Below are 23,945 nucleotides of genomic sequence, written 5' to 3' on the forward strand. Positions count from 1 at the left end.
TCCCTAACATGTAGATGCATAACATTAATTCAATGCAGGGCAATAATATATTTTGATTTTACGGTTACGTTGAAAGCTAAAAATGAAGATTGGTTTGGGAGCAATAGGAAAGTAATAAACTCATTTATGATGAAACATAAATGACTGATGGTATCATAAATAAGAATAGAAGAGGGATAGAGAGAATAGAAGATTACTAAGTGCTTGACCAGAACTGACTAGGCAGAAGAGAAAGGTAATTAGATGGGGGCAAGGGAGACAGGAATTCAGGTAAGCAGCCTTTACACTTTTCTGGTTACTCCTGCTTATTGCCTTTAGAAAGTCTTACCCATGCTTAATCCTAGGCAGCCACATGTGACCTCATGCAGCACAGATGCTTTCCATGTGTAGCAGAGACCTGAACATGTTTTGAATCCCTTAGAGGTAAACTTTGGGCAGGTAAGCTTTGAAGGCAGAGTAACAGCAAGTAATATCTATGTCCACAGTGAGAATGATAAAGTCCCCAATACTTTATTTCTTCTAATTCAGTTTTAAATTTCTCCTGTAATTCAGTTTTAAATTGGACTGGAACCTCCCATGGAGGAGAAGAGGAATAAAAAATCAGGGACTACAAATATGACTAAAGCCATTTTTTTCTACACAACAACTTTATTGTCCAGTAAAACTGTCTTTTTTTTTATTTTTTATTTTCTTTATGGAAGTCTCACTCTGTCACCCAGGGTAGAGTGCAGTGGCACAATCTTGGCTCACTGCAACCTCTGCCTCCAGGGTTCAAGCGATTCTCCTGCCTCAGCCTCCCGAGTAGCTGAGACTACAGGTGCCCGCCACCACGCCCCGGCTAATTTTTGTATTTTTAACAGAGACGGGGTTTCACTATGTTGGCCAGGCTGGTTTCGAACTCCTGACCTCATGATCCACCCACCTCGCCCTCCCAAAGCGCTGGGATTACTGGTGCAAGCCACCGTGCCCGTCCCAAACTGTCTTTTACTGTACTTTATTTCAAGCATCTTTAAGACAAATACAACAAAATGATATGGCAATATCAAAGGACAAAATCTGACTTTAGGCTCATGGGAAGAAGAGAAAGTCCCTCTTTTGTTTCTTGCACAAAATAGCCTTTGGCTGGGTTGTTTAAAGATGAGAAAAGAGTGGGAATGAGGGGCTTAGGAAAGGATGTTCTAGAAGGAAGGGCAGGGTGGTGACTTGATTTCCCATCTGTGTCTACAACCATGTCCCCAGGTATCTGCAGACAATGGAAGGTAAACACAGGTTGTCATTTAGCTAGCACAAATTAATAGTAACAACTGCCTTTAACTAAGCAACTGCTTATTTTGAGCCAGATACTGTTCATACCTGTTTTGTATTTGGTCCTTTGGGCAGCCCTGTTGGGCAGGTAATATCATTCCTTCTCTGAGAGAATAACTTGCCAGAGTCTGTTAGCAAGTAGCAGTTAGGCTTCAAACTCTGTTCTCTTAGCAGTATTCCCTCTGCTTTCCTAGGGACCCCCAACCTAGACCGTGGTTGGCAATACATACACACTGACTGCCACCAGAGGTCACAGCCAATTTGAATAAATTGGATCTAAATGTAATTAATTATGTAACTATGGCCTATCCAAGTTTAATTCTATTAAAATTGCAACACGAAATTGGGGCATCATAGATGATTACTGGGGAAATAAGAATAGATTTGAATAAGACATTTCCCTCTTTCCTTTTTTCTGACTTAAACAGAAATACAGGAACATAAAACAGAGAATGAATCTAACTCAGTTGGCAGCACAACCAGCTACCCAGCTATCCCAGCTACCCAGCAGTTGGTTAAAAAAAAATTATCAGCTCAAACTTTTCTGGTGATTACAGGAGGATGAGGTGGTAAAGAGTTAACAGTATTTCAAAAACAAGATTAATATAGTTTAAGCATGAAAACAAAGCCGCTGACAATTTTTGATACTGTTTGCTCCCTATAAAGATATTTAATGTGGGTTGCATATAGTGACTATTCTGTGATTATGGTCCTCAGAATTCCTGCTTTCCAAAGGACAAAGTTCAGGCTGGCGCTTTTACAAAGCTTTTATAGAACAAAGTGGAGAAGCCAGCATACCATGCCCGACATTCACATTCTTCAGGACAATTACATGTAATAATGCAATCAACAATCCATTCACACTGCATGTACATTTTTTTTGTTATTGGGGGGGGTTTCAAATGTTTATCAGAAAAATTTTTAGGAAATTTAAAGTAGCTCTGACTGTTGCAGTTTCCTCAGGTGAAAAAAGTAATAATAGTCACTATGATAACCAAGATGGAGATAATGACAAGTAAAATCAGACCCATACGACAGAATTTTGAATGCTTCTCTTGTTTCTCCTCCTTTTTCAATAAAGTGTCAAAACCTGGAGTGTACATGTCTCCCAACCAAAACCGCAGGTCATTAGGATTTTCCTAAAAGAAAATTACATGGAGAATATGATTAATCAGTAAGCAGTCAGTGTTACAAATTAATTGAGATTGCAGAACAAGACACTGTCATGGGGACTGATGGTCCATATTCACTCTGTCCTGGGCAAGGCTTCAAGGTCATGGCTCACATGAGTGGTATGAGCCTTCCTTGAATAGCATAAAAATTCAGCTACAGTTTCCTGGCTGACAAGGAATCCCTGCAGTTCCAATTTGTAGGTCTGCATCAGAATTAATTAGGAGGCCTTCATGATTCTTTAATTAAATTGCTCACATTAGAGGGTCAGAAACACAATGGTGTTTCTATCATGTTGTAGCCAATTTAGTGTTCCTTACATCCTATAAATAGTGCACGTAATTCAGCATAGTAAGTTGAAATAAAATGAAAATTCTTTGCTTTAGATGAACCTTTGAGGTTTGATTTTGTCTGCATGGCAGGAATAAACATGCTTGGTGGGGTTTTCAGTAAATCTGGAAGCTGACTTTCATGGAAGTAGTAGGACTAAAAGTCAGGAGTCTTTTCCATTACTCTTGACCCGCTGATTTTCCTTGTAGAGGGATGCCACATGTCTGGCATGCAGAAACTTTGTTTGACCTCCTGAAAAAAGGACCCATTATATTCCTCCCTACATCAGCTCTTATTTATTCCCCATGTCTCTCTTTCTTTCACAGACTTCTTCTTTCCTTCCAGGCCCATAGAATTATCAAGTCAACCTGATCTCCTGTACCTGATAAATCACCTGCAAAGCCTATTGTCCACACATTTATAAAAATACATTTTTTTCCTGTTACATCTCTTGCTATGTTTTGGTGCTGTAGATTTGGTCTCTATGCCTTATATACAACACATTTACAATGAATACTCCATCTCTGCTTTCACAAACCTACTTCATGCTTCATTATATTTCACCTGCTTTACTGTAATGGCTTACAGTGGACTGCCTACCCTCTCTTTGCCTCTCCAGTCTCAGGAGACTTAAAGTCAGCTGAAATGTGGCACAGCAAGTTTTCTTTATCAGCCTCAGGGGTCAATGAACTAGCTTCAGGCTTCCAGGCGCACTGCTAGGAGAGGAATGTGCATGCATGTATTAATAGAAAACGAGGATAGATTCTGATGATGGCAATATAATTCTCCCATTACCCTAGTACTAGTTTGAACTTCTTAGTTTTATAAATGCTAAAATGTTAAAATAAAATATGGATGATCTGTGAAGAAGGATAATGATGTAAAAATCCTCGTCTACTTCATGCCTATCCTTCATTTTGTGTCCTAATCAGATGCCTGCACTTTGTAAGTTTAATGCCTCTGTTCTCCATTAAGAGCTTCACTAATAGAGACTATTTTGTCACATTCTACTTCTAGCTTTCCTTTGTAATTAAATATGGATTTCTTTCCTCTTTTCTGGCTTATAAACTCTTACCAATGTAGAAAAATGGGAGTGACCACAAGGACTTGGGTTTATAGCCTAAAAGTGGTGTCAAGATTTCAGAAAATAAGTTAGGGGCTCCATGAGATATAGACAAGGGTGAAGATGAAAGTTGAATTAATGAAGTATAAGAAGAAATTTTAATGAAAACAAAAGTTATGGCTTCCAGAAGCTTCTCTCACAAAGTTAGTGCTGACGAATAACCTTATGAGGCCAGTAAAACAGGTCTCAGACCTCAGAGTCCACTGCTTTAGGGAGAGTGAGAGTGTACACAGAGGACTGGGTGAGGGAGGGAGCAGGTCCTTATTGTAGTAAAACATGGCACTTATTGTATTTATGGCTCATTCTTCCTAAACATAACTCATATAATTGTCCAGCTTAAAAATTACTCCTATTGACAATAATATTCAGTTTCCTAAGTGTAACATTCAAGTATTTTTTAGCTTTATTTTCTAGCCTTATTTTCTCATTATTCTATTACTTAACCTGTAGCTCGTATATTTCTGCGTTTGCTCTTGCTACTCCTGACAAAAGAGCCTTCCCACTTAGGCAAACCTTCTATACCTTTTGGAATCCTATACATCCTTCAAGCCCATAACAAGTTTACTTTTTCATGAAGTCCTTTTGTAATCAAATGTGACTTGTGCCCCCTTCCTTTGCTACAGGCACTTTGTCTTTTTGATTTTTATTTATTTTTTTCAGTGAAACAAAACTTCTTTTTATTGTATAAAGTAATAACCATTCTTAATATCAAACTTCCACTCAAGGTTGAAGAAGAAATAAAGAAGCACGGAAGTAATAACATGGGATTATCAGAAAACTTGACTGATTGTGCTGCTGCTGGCAATGGTGATGATGGACTAATTCTACAAAGAAAGAGCAGAAAACCTGAAAATCAGCAGTTTCCTGGGATGGAGAATGAAGAGTATCATAGGTAAGTCTATGGCAACATTGAACAGGAGATAATTACGTGCTATCGCACTAATCCTAATTTGGGCTTTTATAGTGAACAAGTTTTATACTTTTACTAGAATATTCAGCCTTGCCTGGCAATCAGAAAAATGAAAATCAGCAAACAATGTGTTACCATTTTTTCCAATCATTGATGATTTATTTGAAAAACAACCAGTATTGGCAAATGTGAGGGAAAAGGCATTTTGTTTTCTTTTTTGATGAACTTTTATTTTAGCTTCAGGGTTACATGTACAAGTTTCTATAAAGGTAAAGAGTATCCTGAGAATTTGGGGTACAGATTTTTTTTTTTACTCTAAGTTATGGGATACATGTGCAGAATGTGCAGGTTTGTTACATAGTTATAGCTGTGCCACGGTGGTTTGCTGCACCTATGAACCCGTCAACTAGGTTTTAAGTCCCGCATGCATTAGATATTTGTCCTGATGTTCTCCTTCCTCTTGCCTCCCACCCCTCACAGGCCCCAGAGTGTGTTGTTCCCCTCCCTGTGTCCATGTGTTCTCATTGTTCAACTCCCACTTATGAGTCAGAACACTGCATGGCACTTTCTGTTACTATTACTGCTAGCTTCCTTTATCTTGTTCTATAGTTATTGTCTGTTAATTTGCTCAGTTAGATCAACTTTTTGAGAGTAGGGACAGGAACATTCACCTCCATAGTTCCCTTATTTTGCATGTAAACAGCAAAAGGAAGAGGCCCTAACATACAGTCAAGAAATGTTTGTAAAATAAATCAGTACTTTTTTTTTTCTAATAGTAGGGGTGACTTTTTAGATGTCCTTAAGGCTTGGTAAGGAATGCAAAATTTAAAGAAAGAAGGAAAAAGAGACACAAGATTATTGTTTCTGTGGAGAGCATCTGTTATGTAAACTTCTCTGGAAAATGGGCTACATAAAGGAGGAGATACAATCTACTGAGAGATTAAGAAACTTCAAAGAATCTGGACAGTGGGTCTTTTGAGCAGCACATATTTGAAATTGTAAAAAGTGTGAGTAGGATTCAAGGAGACAGGATGCTGTCCTCTTCAAAAAAAGAAAAAAAATTCTCCAGTGCTTAAGGTATGGGGCTTAGCTTAGATAAACATTTTTAAATGAAGGGTATGTACTTGGAAAATGGCAGGCCTTCCTGGCCTAGGGCAGGTGGAGGCAAGACAAGGCTGGGTAGGAATCCAGTCCATTCAGAAAACAGAGGGCTGCTTCCTTGCTTTTCAGGTATTTTGAAGTTTTTCATGTGATGGGTTGACACGAGTGGGGACAAAGAAAGAAAGAAAAACTTAAGTTGGGTTTAAGCTGGGTGAATGAGTTCATTGCATACTTTTCCTGTGTTGAAATGTTTTTGTCTTGTTTTGTTACTGAGACACAGGAAAATGACCAAAATGTAAATCTGCAATCCTAAATCACTGAGAGGGCTGAGATAAAATCATCTTTGATGAGAAGTTCCTTGCACAGTGCCTAACACTGAACACTTAATAAATATTTTTGAATAAACGTAGACTAGGAAATCCGCTCTTAAGTCTTCATGAACATAAATGTTTACAAACTAACAGAAAATGTAATCTTGCAAATTAATTTTCAATAAACCTTCTACCCTCCTGGAAAACCTTTGTTCTGTACCACATGGTTTTTTTCTTCTCTACACTATACAGTTGCCAGTAACCATTGAAACTGTAAAACTCAAAACAAATAAACACAAATACTGACTAGGAGGGAGAAAGAAAAGCCAAGAGCCCAAATGCTCTGAAATCTAGAGATTCTGCACCTAGTGAAGAGTACTTGTTACTTCAATATTGCTTTCTTTTAGGATTATTTGACTGATCTCCCTTATCAGTTGAAGAGGTTGACTCTTAGTCATGAGTACCTTCAGATGTCCAGAGAGGTTTGTGTGCAGGGAACGTTTGTCATATTCCTCAATGGTCCATGATGGGTTCTTTTTTCTTTCTTCCATAGCTTCCTCCAAACTTAGGTCACCATAGAGTGGGTTATTCTTCATAACTGATGACATGGATGGTGGGGGGCTATCAGCAGTGAGAAGGCTGTCTGCACTGGATCCCCTAATTCGTCGAGCAGCAATATTCTTCTTTTCCCTCTAAGAGGCAAAGAAACAAGGCATCTCTTAGCAACGGGCCTTCTGATAGTAGGGAATGCAATGTGAGATAACTGTGCCTGATAATGTGCTGATTTTGTGCAGAAACCCAACAGATTAGGACAATGAATGAGAAAAGGATTCTAGGGTTTCTTTTGACCTAGAATTCGAACATCAATTGAGTTTTTTCTTTGTGTGTGATCTTGAACAGCTTTAGTAATCATTCATTAAAATGCTATTTTATAACTACAGAGAAAGAGCCTTGTTTACTCTCTAGTTCAAATAGTAGAATTCTGAACAAAGCCAACTTTTCTCAGGTTATTTGCGTTGAGATTTAATGACATTTTACTTATCTCTATTTTTATATTCCATGACTTATTAAAATAGTATTTAATATTGCTATGCTAATCCAGCAAAGTCAAAATTAAAAGACATTTTAGAGATATGCCTCGACTTTCACAAATACTATCATGGTTCCCATTTCAGACAGCTTTGAGGTTTAAGCTAACTTAGCACTGTACATGTAATTTAGCATCTGTGTGTGTAAAGACTGGCTGTTACATAGCTCTAATACTGATTTTCTGGTTTTTAAACACTTTTTAAATTGAAGCATAATATTCATATATATAAATACATAGCTCTGTGAATTCTTGCAAACCAAACAAACTCAAGATTCAACATCCAGACCTAGAAATATGACATTACTAACACACCTCATGCTCCTTTCAAGTCACCCTCCCTGCCCCTGCCCAAAGCATAACTGTAATAGCACCCAAATTCTAACAGCATAGATTAGTTTTGACTCATCTCATATTTTCTCTAAATAAAATCATATAATGTGTGCTTTTCTGTGTCTGGCTTGACCTTCAGATTTTTACTTTGTTTTGTTTTCTTTTTAAGTATATCAAGCTATCATGAAGGTAGAAATTAAAAATTTGTTCATTTTGGAAATTAAAATTTGTTCATTGGTCAAATACAAATTAAGAAGAATCAAAAAGCTTATAGAGTCATGTTTCATTTGTCATGGGACATCAAGAGAGGGATTTCATATAAGTTAATTTTGGATAATCTTTAATCTTTAAAAAGAAGTGGCTCATTTCCTTAATTTACAGATATTTTTCAGTAAATGTATCTCATGTATTTTAGACACCCAAAACAGAGAACATTTAATAGGAATTTTATGCTTCTGAGTCATATTTATGATTATCAATACTCTGATGCTGTCAACATTTATTGGTGTATATAGGTAACATTAATTTATATAAGCTAAAGTTGGAAACTGTTAAATGTAGTTTCCTTCTGAAATGGCTAGCAGGAAAAAAAATAATCTAGATAAAACCATTCCCGTTCTCTTCGGTGTTGGATTTCCCTAATTTTCTTAATCCATGCATTTTTCACATACTTAGAGCTCAACTTGCAGAACCCTCTCCGACTTTAATAGGTCCTTGGTCTGCTCAAAGTCAACTTATATTCTGTAAAACTGAAGTTTGCAATGAAATAATAAATCTTCTTGGCTTAGCATTTATCTCAAAGATAGACTGCTTCAAAAGTAATGTTTCTGAATTGAGCAAAAAGTAATTTGATAAGAAATTTAAATGGTATGAGCTTAGTATAATTTTTACTTAATTTTTTTTTTCTTCAAGGCTAGGCATCTTTGATCACCTCTGAAGAGGGATAATTCTCCTGACACTGACAAATTGGGTTTGTCAGATTGTCTTCTACACTGTTGGTTAAGTTTCTTAAATAAGATCTATAAATGAAAATACAGTTTTGGGGAGATCAAGAAAAAAAGTACACACTCTATTACAGTGTATATAGACTTGGAAAATCTAATGTGTAAAAATAGCGAAATACTCAGAGATATATTTTAAAAGAACATTCAAACCCTTATTTCTAGATGATATTTTTGAAAGTTGTGAGGTGTATTATAGAGCATAGTACTATTTATTTTTGCACTGCATGTGAATTTATGTCTGAGAGGCGAAGGAAAATTAATAGTATAAATTTATTATGAATTTAATCACAAAATAAGCAATACTGATTTTGGTTGAGCTTTTATTTGTATCTTGATAAATTTTTTAAATAACTTTCAGAACATGAATAACAAAAAACCCTTCACTCTACTGCACAAGAAAGAAAAAAAAAAAAGAATACATTTACCAGAGGAAAACTCAACAGTAATTCAACTATTTTAATTACTTGGGCACTAAAATAAATTACCTTTTAAAATATTTATTTAAAAAAGGTAACACTTCAAAGCTTACCTAGGCTTTTCTGTATTAAGCATAACTTGTTCATTTATCATGTATACACTTTAATCATTATATACTCTATGTGAAGTAAACTATAATTCAATAAAGAGAGTGAGAAGGCATTTTTGAACAAAGAAAATTAAGTGTAGAAAGTTAATAGTTTATTGTAAAAACTCTAAAAATGTAATTCAGGAAGAAGAAAGTTGATAACGGACATTTAAGATACAAGAGAAATGTGAGAGAGAAAGAAAGACAGAAAGCAAAAAAATAGATAAATGTGTGTGTGAATCCAGGCAAGCATTGATTTAGGTGAAATAGAGATGATAGTAATAATCACTAATTTGTGAATTTTAAAGTAAGAGAAGTGAATACACTGGAGTACAGTAAGTTTAACACACATTTTTTATTAGAAAATTTTAAGAAACAATTTCAGTGAGGAGATAGAGATATTACTAACAAGTAGAGAAAGAATGTACAGCTTCTAAGTCACCAGAGCAGTAGGAAAAAGATGAAGACTAAACAATCTTTAAAAAGACTACAAAAAAAGAATACAGGTGGAAAATCTCAGAAACACAGAAAAACAATTATAAATAATCACATTAAATGCACATGGAATAAACTCCCTATTGCAATGACAGAGATTGTCAGATCAGATTTTAAAAAATGAATTAAATTATAAAATATTTACAACAGAAATGCCTAAAATATAAAGATTCAGAAAGAATTAGAGTAAAAAAATATAAAAATTTAAACTAGGCAAATATAAACAATGAGAACTGGGTGTTGTGACTCACTAAATGCTCACTAATTTTGTTTCCACTTCCTAAGCACAGAGGATATCTGCCCTTCCCAGTCTGTTTTTGATTTTATATTGGGGCCACATGTTTTATGTCCATTGACATGTGGATGAAAGACCACTTCCAAGCCTGGCCCTTGAAATCTTTCACAAGATTTTGGCTGACTTTCTTTTTTTGTGACACTATGCACATCTCAGGACTCTTATGAATGTGCTCTATATAGCAGAAGATGATTATACATATGTGATGATATATATATATATATATATGTTAGGTGATACATATGGCATATATAATATATTCGTATACCATTATATATAAATATACACACATATGTTTATAGATGTGTGTATAAACATATATGTTTGTGTGTGTATTTTTTTTTTTTTTACTGTGGTAAATCCTTACTAGATGCTCAGCAAACCTAATGAAACTCAAGCTTGACCAGTAAAATTCCTGGCAAGATCCTTGGAGACAAAATAGACATGCTCAAAAGCTTTGCTAGATATAAAGCATGTTGCTAGAAAATGAATAAAGTTAGTTAACATTAGTAAAATATTATCATTCTAAACTTGTATGCATCTAATAAAATAGTCTCAACATTTATAAAACAAAACTTAAAATTATTACACAGAGAAATTTAAACATGTAATTTTTCTCAAGCATGCAAAACAATCATTAAGAATAAAGAAGCTGGATGAGATTGGAGACTATTATTCTAAGTGAAGTAACTCAGGAATGGAAAACCAAACATCGTATGTTCTCACTGATATGTGGGAGCTAGGCTGTGAGGACACAAAGGCATAAGAATGATGCAATGGACTTTCAGAACTTGGCGGGAAGAGTGGGAGGAGGTGAAGGATAGAAGAGTACCAATACGGTGCAGTGTATACTGCTTGGGTGATGGGTGCACCAAAATCTCATAAATCACCACTAAAGAACTTACTTATGTAACCAGATACCACCTGTACCTCAATAACTTATGGAAAAAAAAAGAATAAAGAAGATGTGAACCATAAAATCAAAAGGTTTGTTCAAGTGACATATATGGATGTCTTTATTAAACAATTGAAAATATTCATTTTAAAAAATACACTGAAAATTTTATAAAATTGTTAGCATGTTAAATTCCAAAACAAATTTCAAAGATTCAATATTACATGGACCATGCTTTTCGACCATTGACAACTTAGTTATAAATCTAGAAATCATTATCAAAAACATAAAATAACACATTCTGCTGACATTTAAAAATATATTTCAAAGAAATAATAATAAACATTTTAAAATTTAGGACAGAATGAAAGTGAGAAACGCTACATTACAAAATTGTTGGCTGGATCTGAAATGGTATTTCGAGAGAATATTGTGGGCATATATACTTGCATTATAAGGCAGAATGAGAAAATTAATGAGGTATTAAGCATTGAATTCAAAGTCTTAAAAATAAAGCCATTGAATAAATATAACAGTCAAAATGAAATCATAAATGTAAAGACAGAATCAACACATATTAAAGAGAATAAATATATACAATGGAGAAGATAAACAAAGTTGAAAGCTATTTCTTTGGAAAAACACATTTAAAAGATACCACCTCACACCAGTTAGAATGGCCATCATTAAAAAGTCAGGAAACAACAGGTGCTGGAGAGGATGTGGAGAAGTAGGAACACTTTTACACTGTTGGTGGGACTGTAAACTAGTTCAATCATTGTGGAAGTCAGTGTGGCGATTCCTCAGGGATCTAGAACTAGAAATACCATTTGACCCAGCTATCCCATTACTGGGTATATACCCAAAGGACTACAAATCATGCTGCTATAAAGACACATGCACATGTATGTTTATTGCGGCACTATTCACAATAGCAAAGACTTGGAACCAACCCAAATGTCCAACAACGATAGATTGGATTAAGAAAATGTGGCACATATACACCATGGAATACTATGCAGCCATAAAAAATGATGAGTTCATGTCCTTTATAGAGACATGGATGAAACTGGAAAACATCATTCTCAGTAAACTCGCAAGGACAAAAAACCAAACACCGCATGTTCTCACTCATAGGTGGGAATTGAACAATGAGAACTCATGGACACAGGAAGGGGAACATCACACTCTGGGGACTGTTGTGGGGTGGGGGGAGGGGGAAGGGACAGCATTAGGAGATATACCTAATGCTAAATGATGAGTTAATGGGTGCAGCAAACCAACATGGCACATGGATACATATGTAACAAACCTGCACATTGTGCACATGTACCCTAAAACCTAAAGTATAATAATTAAAAAAAAATAATAATGGCTGAAAATATCCCAAATTTGGCAAACAACATAAACATACAAATTCAAGAAGATAAGAGAACACCAAACAGGAGAAATCCAAAGAAATCCACAGCATGATGCATAATATTCAAACTTCTGAAAACTAAAGACAAAGAAAAAAATCTTGAAAGCAGCCAGACAGAAGTCATTCATTGCTTACAGGGGAAAAACAGTTCCCATGACAGTAGATTTCCTATCAGAAATCAGGAAGGCCAGAAGGAAGGTACACAACATTTTCCAAGTGCTGAAGAAAAGAATTGTCAACCCAGAACTCTGTAATCAGTGATATTTCCTTCAAGAATGAAGGAGAAATCAGGACATTTTCAGATGAAAGAAAACTAGCAGAATTTTTTGCCAGTGGATCTACCCTAAAAGAATAGCTAAAGGAAGTTCTCTAAACAGAAAGGAACTGATAAATGAAGAAATTTTGGAATATCAGGAATGAATAAAGGACATAAGAGCAAAAATTTGGGTAAATACAGTAGACTTTTCTTCTCAAGTTTTCTAAAGTATCTTTGATAGTGGAAGTAAAAATTATAACTGTTTAATATGATCCTCAAAGAATGTAGAGGAAATATTTAAGATGATTATAAGTGGGAGAGGGTAATGGGACATATAGGAGATATGATTGCTGTACTCATTCAAGCTGGTAAAATGTTGACAGTGGTAAACTGTTATAATCATGTATATATAATGTAATACCTGTAAGAATTAAAGAAAAAGGAAAGAAAAAAATATCTCTGGCAATACTGCTCAAGAAAAATAATAGAGACACAAATCCACCCAGTTAGGAATGTAAAGGGAACTTGACAAGAGACACAGCAGAGATTAAGAAACAATCAGAAAATAAACTGAGCGACTTTAAACATTTATGTGCAGTCGGACAATTTCTTACATAATATAACTTACCAAACTTATTTAAGAAAAACTAAAAAAAAATTAACAAATCTGTGATAATTTGACTAGTCGAATCAATAGTTTTAAACCTCCTCCAAACACACACGTTTAAGAATAGCAGGTCAGAGGGTTTTGCAGTCAACTTCTACCATTCTCAAAATACATAATTTCTTAGTCAAATTCTTCCAGAAAATAGGAAAAGCAACCATTCCCAGCTCACTTTTGAAGTTAGTATAAACTTCAGATGAGGGCAGTAAGTAAAAGAAAAGTATAAGCCAATTTCTCTTATACACATAAACGCAAAATTATAAATGCAATATTGCTGAACAGAATCCTACAATATGTACAAATTATATGTAACAAGATAAAACAGATTTTTACCAGGGAAAGATGTTATGCCAACAGGATGGTTTAATATTAGAATATTAATGAAATTTACCACATTAACAGGAAAAAAACATTAAATTTTACAATAGGTCAGCAAAAGACTTTCAAAATATTCAAACACATTTAAGGCAAACACTGTTAGTGAACTAGAACTAGTAGAAAATTTTCTTAAGCTAATTAAGGGAATGGGCCCCAAACTTACAGAACAAAGTTTACTTAATGGTTTAATATTAGAAATACTTATTTTAGTTTCAGAATTAATAAAAGGATGCTAGTAATCACAATGTCCGTATAATTTTGCAGTGGAAGCTCAAAGCAATGCAAAAAGAATAGAAACATAAGTAAATAAAAAAATAGGGTTATAAATAAACAAATAGCAGATGACATGATTATCTACAGGGATGTTTATGGGCAAAATAAGAGATTTTAACACACTTTCTGGATTCAAAATCAGTATATAATGATCAATAGTAAGCATGAGTAATGCTCTATTATAAAACATGACTTAGAAGGTACTATTATCAAGAGAAAAATAATATAAGCATTTAGATATAAACCTAACAAATTATATGGAATAGTTTTTTGTGGAGAATTACAAGATATTATCAAAGGCAATATGAAGAACTGAATAAATAAAACGATACATCATGTTCATGGATTGAGAGAATCAAGGTCATAAAGATTTCTGTTTTCTCCATTTTAATCTATGCATTCAGTGTAATCGTTATCATAATCTTAGTGAAAAGAAGGCATTTTGTGTGTATTTCATGTGTCAGCACATAAACTTTCTCAGAAAATCAGCTCTTCTGTGAACACAAAATTTTTGTTTTAAATTGCTAGAATGGAAAGCTTTATAAAGAACATATTTGATTGTGTCATTCTTCTGCTTAAATTTTTCACTGATTCTTCAAAATTTTCAGGATAAAATTCAAAATCTTAGACAAAGCCCATGGACCCTCCATGGTGTGATTCAGGCTTCTCTGAAACCTTATGTCCTGCCTTTCCCTGCAGATAACCAGGGCTCTTGGTGCTCACGGGTGGTATTATAACATACAAGGTACCTTCAATATAGGCTTTCATGCCAGAGACATTTGGGTCTCAACTAAGAACAGTTTGGTGTAGCAATTTGGGTGTTGTTTTTGGAAATATACCATCCATGGCCAATTCCCTAATCCTATAAATTAGTATAACTTGGTACCCTGAAGAACTTGATGATGCTATCAATCTACTTCCTAGATAATATAAGCACCTGCGAAGTACCACATTGTCAGCCAATTTAAGCTTAGAAAGGAGAAATTATTGTATTGTGCAGCACTGTTCTTTTCTTTCTTTCTCTCTTTCTTTTCTTTTCTTTCTTTCTTTCTTTCTTTCTTTCTTTCTTTCTTTCTTTCTTTCTTTCTTTCTTTCTTTCTTTCTTCTTTCTCTCTCTCTTTCCTTTCTCTTTCTTTCTCTCTTTTTCTCCTTCCTTCCTTCCTTCCTTCCTTCCTTCCTTCCTTCCTTCCTTCCTTCCTTCCTTCTTTCCTTCCTTCCTTCCTTTCTCTCTCTCTCTCTCTCTCTTTCAACGGAGTCCCACCCTGTCACCCAGGCTGGAGTACAATGGCGCGATCTTGGCTCACTGCAATCACACCCTCCCCGGTTAAAGCGATTCTCCAGCCTCAGCCTCCCGAGTAGCTGGGATTGCAGGTGCATGCCAGCAAGTCCAGCTAATTTTTTATATCTTTAATAGAGACGGGGTTTCACCATGTTGGCCAGGCTGGTCTCGAACTCCTGACCTGGTGATCCACCTGCCTCGGCCTCCCAAAGTGCTGGGACTTTTTTTTTTTTTTTTTTTTTTTGAAACACAGTCTTGCTCTGTTGCCTGGGCTAGAATGCAGTGGCGTGATCTTGGCTAACTGCAACCTCTGCCTTCCAGCTTCAAGCGTTTCTCATGCCTCAACCTCCTGAGTAGCTGGGATTACAGGCCATGCCACCACATGAGGCTAATTTTTGTATTTTTAGTATAGATCGGGTTTTGCCATGTTGGCCAGGCTGACCTTGAACTCGTGGCCTCAAGCGATCTGCCCGCCTCAGCCTCCCAAAGTGCTGGGATTACAGCATGACCCATGGCACCCGGCCGCAGCACTGTTTTTTTCAAAATAATAAATGGAAGATTGAAAATAGAGACAGTCTTAGGAAGGCATGACGTGTGTTCAGAGACAGAAGAAATACAATTATACACACAAAAAAAACTCATGATAAAAAGGAAAGACATTGAAATTTATGGGAAAAAAGAGTGTGATTGGATTGAAAAAGAGTGCAGAAAGGTGATTAGGAAATAAATTCAGTAAATGATATTGTCTAGAAATCAATGGAAGAGCAGCCTTTCACCCTTAGCCTTTCCCTCCATCTCACAGGTTTAATCTGGAGTGCTCCTTGATTCTGAAACTGATGTGATAGAAGCCAGGAAAAGATATAACAAAGGAGTTAGTCTGAAAATATTCTGATGTGCAACTGCTAATTAGAAAATTAAGGCCCACCACAATAAATGGAAAAAAAAAAAGAGACACACATTTTTCTTTCTTGACATTTGATTTTTTTTTAATTATACTTTAAGTTCTGGGATACATGTACAGAACGTGCAGGTTTGTTACATAGGTATACATGTGCCATGGTGGTTTGCTGCACCCATCAACCCATCATCTAGGTTTTAAGCCCTGCATGCATTAGGTATTTGTCCTAATGTTATCCCTCCCCTTGCCCCCAAACCCCAGACAGGTCCTGATGTGTGATATTCCCCTCCCTGTGTGCGCGTGTTCTCATTGTTCAGCTTCCTATTATGAGTGAGAACATGCGGTGTTTGGTTTTCTGTTCTTGTGATAGTTTGCTGAGAATGATGGTTTCCAGCTTCATCCATGTCCCTGCAAAGGACATGAACTCGTCCTTTTTTATGGCTGCATAGTATTCCATGGTGTATATGTGCCACATTTTCTTTATCCACTCTATCATTGAAGGACATTTGGGTTGTTCCAAGTGTTTGCTGTTGTGACTCAACAAACACACGTGTGCATGTGTCTTTATGGTAGAATGATTTATAATCCTTTGGGTATATACCCAGTAATGGGATTGCTGGGTCAAATGGTATTTCTAGTTCTAGATCCTTGAGGAATCGCCACATTGTCTTCCACAATGGTTGAACTAGTTTACATTCCCACCAACAGTATGAAAGCATTCCTATTTCTACACATCTTCGTCAGCATCTGTTGCTTCCTGACTTTTTAATGATCACCATTCTAACTGGCATGAGATGGTATCTCATTGTGGTTTTGATTTGCATTTCTCTAATGACCAGTTATGATGAACTTTTTTTCAGATGTTTGTTGGCTGCATAAATGTCTTCTTTTGAGAAATGTCTGTTCATATCCTTCGTCCACTTTTTGATGGGGTTGTTTGAAAAACACGTTATTTTATCACATTTAAAAAAATCAGCCTTTTTTCATTACTTGTTTTATAAAGGGGTTGGCAGAAATATTTGGAATACATTTCTAAATGCCTTCATCAGAAACATCCCCAAAATTAATTGAACAATTAGAAACATTAGATTTTGGTGAATGTTTCTTCATTGCACTGACATAAAATTTGTTGTGAAGCTTCTTTATTTCTCTGGTGAAAGAATTTAAGGAGAAGTATAAATATAACAGAATCAAATAATATCTGTGTATACTCTCTGCAAATATGGGAAACCAGAGTATCTGCATAGATGGGAATTACAATGTCCCTGGTTACTGAATCAACTGAGACCATCACTGCTTATTTTCCTAGATTGAGGCCAGGCATGGTGATTCATCCCTATAATCGAGCACTTTGGGAGGCCAAGTTGGATGGATAGCTTGAGGCAGGAGTTCGAGGCCAGCCTGGCCAGCATGGCGAAACCCCATCTCTACTAAAAATACAAAAAATTAGCCGGGTGTGGTGGTGGGTGCTTGTAATCCCAGATACTCAGGAGGCTGAGGCACAAGAGTTGCTTGAATCTGGGAGGCAGAGGTTGCAGTGAACCAAGATTGTGCCACTGCACTCCAGCCTGGGTGACAGAGTGAGACTATGTCTCAGAAAGCAAAAAAAATAGATTGAATGGTATTGCTTTAGCTTATATAACAATGGCCAGGAGAATTTCCTCTGCAAATGGAAAGTGAATTTTAAAATCTAGATGATACATCATTGATAATAAAATGATACCAATATTTAAGAATTCAATGTGACATTTCAAATCTAGGGAATCTCTGTTTTAACTGCTGAGTTACCCCGAGTTTGAAGGTAATGACTGCAGGTTAAGTGCTTTGCCATTCCATAAGGTAATCTATATCCTAAACACCGTGCACTTGTGTGTTGTGAGATGAAAGGATCAGTTGACACAACTCTGGAGTTCGTGTAGATTTCATGTGGTATTATATCTACTGCTTGGTTTAGTCACACAGGTTAACATATTTATTGAGTACATCCCCTCAACCACTATGTGCACACACGTGCATGTGTGCACACATATACACACACCCCTTCATCCACAATATTTATAAAATAATGGAAATGGAATTATCTGCTAATAAATTCTAATGAAAGGATAACTTCAATACATTTTGAAATACTGGTATAAATAACAATATATATGTACATACTTCCATACATATTCTTGATCTTTTATAGGAAAATCTGGCTCTCAATTGCTTTTACTTCATATTTCATTTGCTCTCACTTTTAAGGAAATATGTGAAATAAATATTATCCTAATGCTGCAAGTGGAAATACTGAGGCATGAATTAAGGGCCGTGATAGATGTCTCCAAAACTGGTTTATTGTGAATTTGAGATAAGAAACCAAGTTTGTAACTTCTTTATTCTATGTTCTTCCCATTGACTTACTGACTCCCCAATGGAGTGTGAGCTTTAAATTAAGAACTATTTGGTAGCCACCACCTTATGTGTGCCTAACACCTCAATATACTTGCATATTCAGTGTCTTCTTTCATGGCATGCTATTGTGGTATCATGGCAAATATTTAAAACTTCTATATGGCCATTTCTATGACATTTATTGTTTTATCCAATGAATATATCAATCATGGATTTTAAGATCTATCCCCAAAAGAGAATTAGTTACTGATGCATTGCAAAGTGAAGTGGTGAATATTGTTGTTGTTACTCATATTTTGTGCCACATCTACCTGATTACCTGTATTTGTACTTGATGTCCTGCCTCTCCACTCCATGCATTAATAATTGGCCAATTAGTACACTGGCCTTTACTAGGTCATTTAACATTTCTTCTTAGGCTAAAAGGATAACTAAATCAAGTTTATTTGAAGTTTATAATGATTAACAACACATATTCAAAGACCTATGAAGCAGAAGTGTACCTCTTTGGTTTTTCTTTGAGTAACTACTTCCACCCAGTGGGGCCTGTAGAAAAAGTTGCCTTTTAAAAATTTGCATTTCATTTAGGTTTAGGAACAACATTCAACAGAGTTTTAAACTGTGAAGTTTCACATGAAGGAAATAGGTCAACTTCAGTACCAAACAAAAGATGTTAGATCAATGTGTTCCAACCTCAAAGGAATTTATTGGATATGTTTTCTTAGACTAAACTGCATAGCATAGAAGGGCCAAGTTTTCTGAACTGATTTTTGAATCATTTTGTTCTGTGATATAAACAATAAGGAGGAAAAAGGAGCAATTTCATTTCATTTCATTTAAAACTAAAAAAAAGAACGCCTACAAATACAACAACAACAACATGGCTGGGTACGAAATGGCAGAAGGGTTTGAGGATTACCAAAGTGACTGATGCAAAATTCAAAAAATGCCAGTTGTCATAATAGGCTGCCTTACAATGGAAATAAATTAAAATCCTTATAGGTGGAGGAAACACTTACATAATCATTTGAGTGTACTTGATTTTGAATGATCTCATGATAAAGGTCCCGAGGAGCCCACAAACATACCACAAAGGAGTCACTTTACACCAGGACTCATGAGTAGCAACTGTTCTTAAAAGAAAACAAATTTCTGTTCAGGGAATTTGAACCACTCCAAAGGATTTAATGACTTGCAGGGGTTTGTAGGTCAGTCACATCTGTTCTGTAATGAAATGCTTCTTCCTGTTTCTAAATTGACTAACTCGTAACCCCATTAGCCTTCATGTCTTAAAGCAAAGATTATTCCTGTTTCATTAGCTGCGCAACAGTTAGGGCCTTTATGTTTACTCCAGCAGATGGAACTCATCACAGTTTTATTCTTCTCTTTTGGTCAGCAAAAAGAAGGAACATGCAAAAGAAAAGAGAAACAAAACCTGCTCTGGGTTTGAAGGTCTAATTGGTATTCCTTGTCCACACGGACACCTGTGGAAAATAAGGATATCTACAATAATAGCTAGCACTTTTTCAAGTGGAGAGTTCGCTGTATTTTTTTCCCTTCGATAATTAGGTTTCCATTGTTCTGTTCTCTAAGTCTTCTGCGTATGCTATGAAAGGGAGCTAGTCTAAGGGAGGCAGAAGGAAGATCTCCAGCTGTTTTAGAGGATTGTTTATGCCCACAATGTAAACTTCTGATGCTTTATGCTTAGATTACACCAAAAGATAGAGACAGGAGTTTTTCCCCCAAAGTCTTATTTGTGCATATAACAATTATTTTGAAAATTATTGAAGGGAAGGAGTAAATGAGGGCCACCTGAAATCTAAAATGAGGATAGGCAGAGAAGCTAATGCTAGGAGGGGAATTAATGAATGAGAGAATCCATGTATTTTATAAATAAATTAAATTTCCTAATGTTAACGAAGAGAGAAAGACTAAGTTGGAAGACAGAGCAGCCACCTTGTACTCTTCCTATAGGCTTCTTGTTGCATAAATGGTGAAATGGCAGATAGCGAGAAAGAAACAAGCCTCCGTCCCCATATTTTTGTGCCCCTAGATCTTACCTGTGAGTAGACAAGGTTTTGCCAGTGTTGTGCAGCAGGATAATTTCCACCCGGAAACCTCGCCAGGCTGGCCTGAAGGACAGCTGAGCTCCTCGTTAAAGACTTTACGTCAAGCTGCAGGAATTTGTCAGGATGGTTGTTATTTGGCAAAACAGAGAGATCCATGTCTCCCTTCACCTACAGTGGAAAACAAAGATAGGCAAAGCTGCTCCTGTCAGACTACTCCGTTATTAATGTGCCTGAGGATGCTCTGACTGCATCTGAAACCGGGTCTCTCAGCTGCACACAGCCACTGCTCTCGAAATGATACATCAATGCACGGGGACAAAGAAACAAAGCAGCACACTGCCCTACCTTTCTCACACACGTACATTGAGGGTGCTTGACCGAAACAGATGGGGCTATACTCATTAAAATTAATAGGATGACAGAATTAGATATGTGTGGCACTTAATGTCTCTTCATTCAGAGTTAGAAATAACAATTTAAGGGAAACTATTGTTTGAATAAAGGCTGCCAGAATCTGTGTTACAACCCGCAATGCGGAGCACAGGAAACAGTCACGTATAGGGAGACGGTGCTTGATTTTTCTCTTTGAGCCTTGCTGAGCTAACACAGCTGACTAGGCCCTGCCTTCACAGCCTCACATGTGATACTCAGGATTATGTTTCTTCTCATGTTCCAGAGCCTCAACTCTTGTGAAACCTAACCAGGTTTAGGTTGTCAGCTTTGTTCTGGGGAGGGAAATGGCAAGAATTTGCTTTATAGTTTGCTACAGTAATTTAGTGCTCCAATCTACTACCTTGACCCATTCACTATCTTAGGTCCCCTTGACTCTGTTCCTAGCTGTATATGCTCTTAACAATGTGCTTTGGTGTTCACACGGCACATTTGGACCCCCCAAAAAACATGGCTGCTGGGTTTGGATGACACGCTCTTCTAAGTGAACCCATCTGCTGTTAAGAGAGCCAAGGTGGTGGGAGTGAGGCTGTGGGCAGTTGTAGCCAGCCAGCAAGTCGTGATGACTTTAATGGAGATATGTTCTCTCTTTACAAGGCACTCTGCTTTAGGTGACCCATACTTCTCACTGGGAAAGTATGGATTTCCATCTGGAGGGAGGAAAAACTTCCCCACTTGTGAGAAGGCAAAGGATAGATATATTAGCAGTTTCTAAAAGACATAGGTTGTCTGTTAATTTCACATCTCTATAAACCCCTCTGACTCGGCAGGGAAGTTTCTCTTCCAGGGGCAGTGGGGTTACATGTGGAATGTATCAGCACTAGATCTCAGAAGAGTGCCATACGGCTTACAAGAGTCAGCAGCCAGGATGTTCTTGAATCAAGCAAGACACTAGAGAGTACTTATCTTCTTCATAGCAATAAACATGAGGGGGTGTGTTAAAAAATATCTGCCCTACTTATAGTTGTAAAACTGAATTAAGCAGTTAACATTTTCTCTAAGAATGTTTTGGACCAAAACTCTGTCACTGTTTTACAATATTTAAATAGGTTTGGATGGTTTTATAAATGCATTTACTAAATAAAGTAATAGGTACTTCATAATGACAGTTAATAACAAAACAGTGAAACCACAAGTGTTTCAAGAATCAAGTATATTATGTGTATGTGCATGTGCTTGGTACTTTCTGGATTTTCCTGGTTGCTGCCAGAATGTATCTAATAAACAAATATTTCTGAGGCTGCTTGCTCTTCCTAAACGATTCTTTGGGGAATAACACACACCTTCAAGAAGAAATTTACTTGTCTTTGGCTCTCTATATTGGCAAGTAGAGACACAGAACCTAGATCCAAATATATTTGATTAGGCTTTTTTCTTAGCCAAAGCATGAGGTAGGTGGTATGAGCCTTCAGTTTTCCTTAGGCGTCCTTCCTTTCAATACTTCCGTCATCCCCTAGTTGCCCGAGGCTTCAATACTGTCTTGTACTACTTTCAAGTTTAGTATCAGCCTCTCCATCTTCTCCCACCATCCTTTGTCTGCCTTTACCCCAAAACCATCAATTCTTATTTCTCATTGCTATCCCTGTAGGTAGCCTAAATGACTGACAATCAGGAAATCAAGCTTTTACTTTTTAAAGTATAGATTCAGGGGGTAAAGGTGCAAGTTTATTACATGAGCATATTGCATAATGGTGGGGTCTGGGCTTCTAGTGAGCCCATTACCCAAACAGTGAACATAGTATCAATAGGTGGTTTTTCAGCCCTTGGCCCCCTTCTTTTCTCCCCCCTTATAAAGCCCCCAGTGTCTGTTGTTTCCATCTTTATATCCATGTGTGGCCATTTCTTAGCCCTCAGTTATAAGTGAGAATCTGTGTCTCTGTTAATGCCAGCTCTGCTGCCTGGAAACCTTCCTTCCCAAACATGGCTGTTGACTACCTCCTAATCATCATTCATGGGTCATCGCTGATACCTAGCCTTTTACAAAACCTTTACATATTTTCGCTAGTAGGTATCATTTTTTCTCTCCTTTGAAACCTTACAGTGTTTTATTTCTACTCCCATCTTCTTATCTTTTGTTTGATACTGTATTTCACATTTTTGTTTTAAGGGCCTTTACACTAAAAGATATTTCACAAAAGAGCAGGCCTATAACATGGTCTCTTCCAAATGAGTCATGTCTGAAGACCCTAATGAAGCCCTTTGCTCAATAAATAATGATTGCTGTTGTCTCTTCCAGTCTATTAGGACTTAACTATGATTGAAAGTTGATAATCCAATTAAACTTTTAAGAAAAGTCTTGGTGTTCCATTTTAAAATTTGTATTCCAACCATACTCAGTGAGAAAAAAGGATTCCATTGCCCAAAATGACATCCTCTGTAATTCTCTTCTGGTAGTTTATAGTTCATAAGCTCATCTTGAAGGTGGAGAGATTCTGTTTTGTTAACTCTAACATTTTCAAAATTTATCTGATCACATAACAACTCCTTCATTGTTTTCCTGTTAACTCTTAAAAAATAAGTTACTTGATCATAATTTTAAAAAATACTGGCTTAGGGTTTCGAGTCCCTTATTGTCAATAATACCTTTGTTCAAGAGTGACATAGGGTATAAACACATATAAATAAAGAGTTACTATATTGGAAGAGCAGTCTGGTGGGAATGTGGATATCTGAGGCCTCTCAACTCTTACAGTGCAACTAATCATTTGCTCTTTCTTTACAGCATTTAAAAAAATTACAGTATCATTTTCCCATGGATGGATTTGCATCCATAGTAATTGTTTCTGAACCACAAGAATTGGAAAAATAGAATTAAATACAACTTCACCAGGCAAAACTGTTTATCTATTGTTAGGTTGGTGTAAAAGTAATTGTGGTTTTTGCCACTAAAAGTAATTGCAAATACTTTTGCACCAACCTAATAATTCACATTTTCCCCTT

The 23,945-nt window shown here is 36.3% G+C and overlaps 1 protein-coding gene across 1 annotated transcript; it reads right to left on the minus strand.

Moving 5' to 3' along the window:
- Positions 1 to 2,264: 2,264 nt before the first annotated feature.
- Positions 2,265 to 20,711, minus strand: MINAR2 (membrane integral NOTCH2 associated receptor 2). Its single transcript, XM_032156525.1, has 3 exons — positions 20,547 to 20,711; positions 6,715 to 6,942; positions 2,265 to 2,444 (listed from the first exon to the last, which is right to left on the minus strand). The coding sequence occupies exons 1-3, from the start codon at positions 20,709 to 20,711 to the stop codon at positions 2,265 to 2,267; spliced, it is 573 nt and encodes a 190-aa protein (XP_032012416.1).
- Between the last annotated feature and the right edge of the window lie 3,234 nt (positions 20,712 to 23,945).

The sequence above is a fragment of the Hylobates moloch genome, unplaced genomic scaffold, assembly GCF_009828535.3.
Source record: "Hylobates moloch isolate HMO894 unplaced genomic scaffold, HMol_V3 SCAFFOLD_6, whole genome shotgun sequence".
NCBI lineage: Eukaryota > Metazoa > Chordata > Mammalia > Primates > Hylobatidae > Hylobates > Hylobates moloch.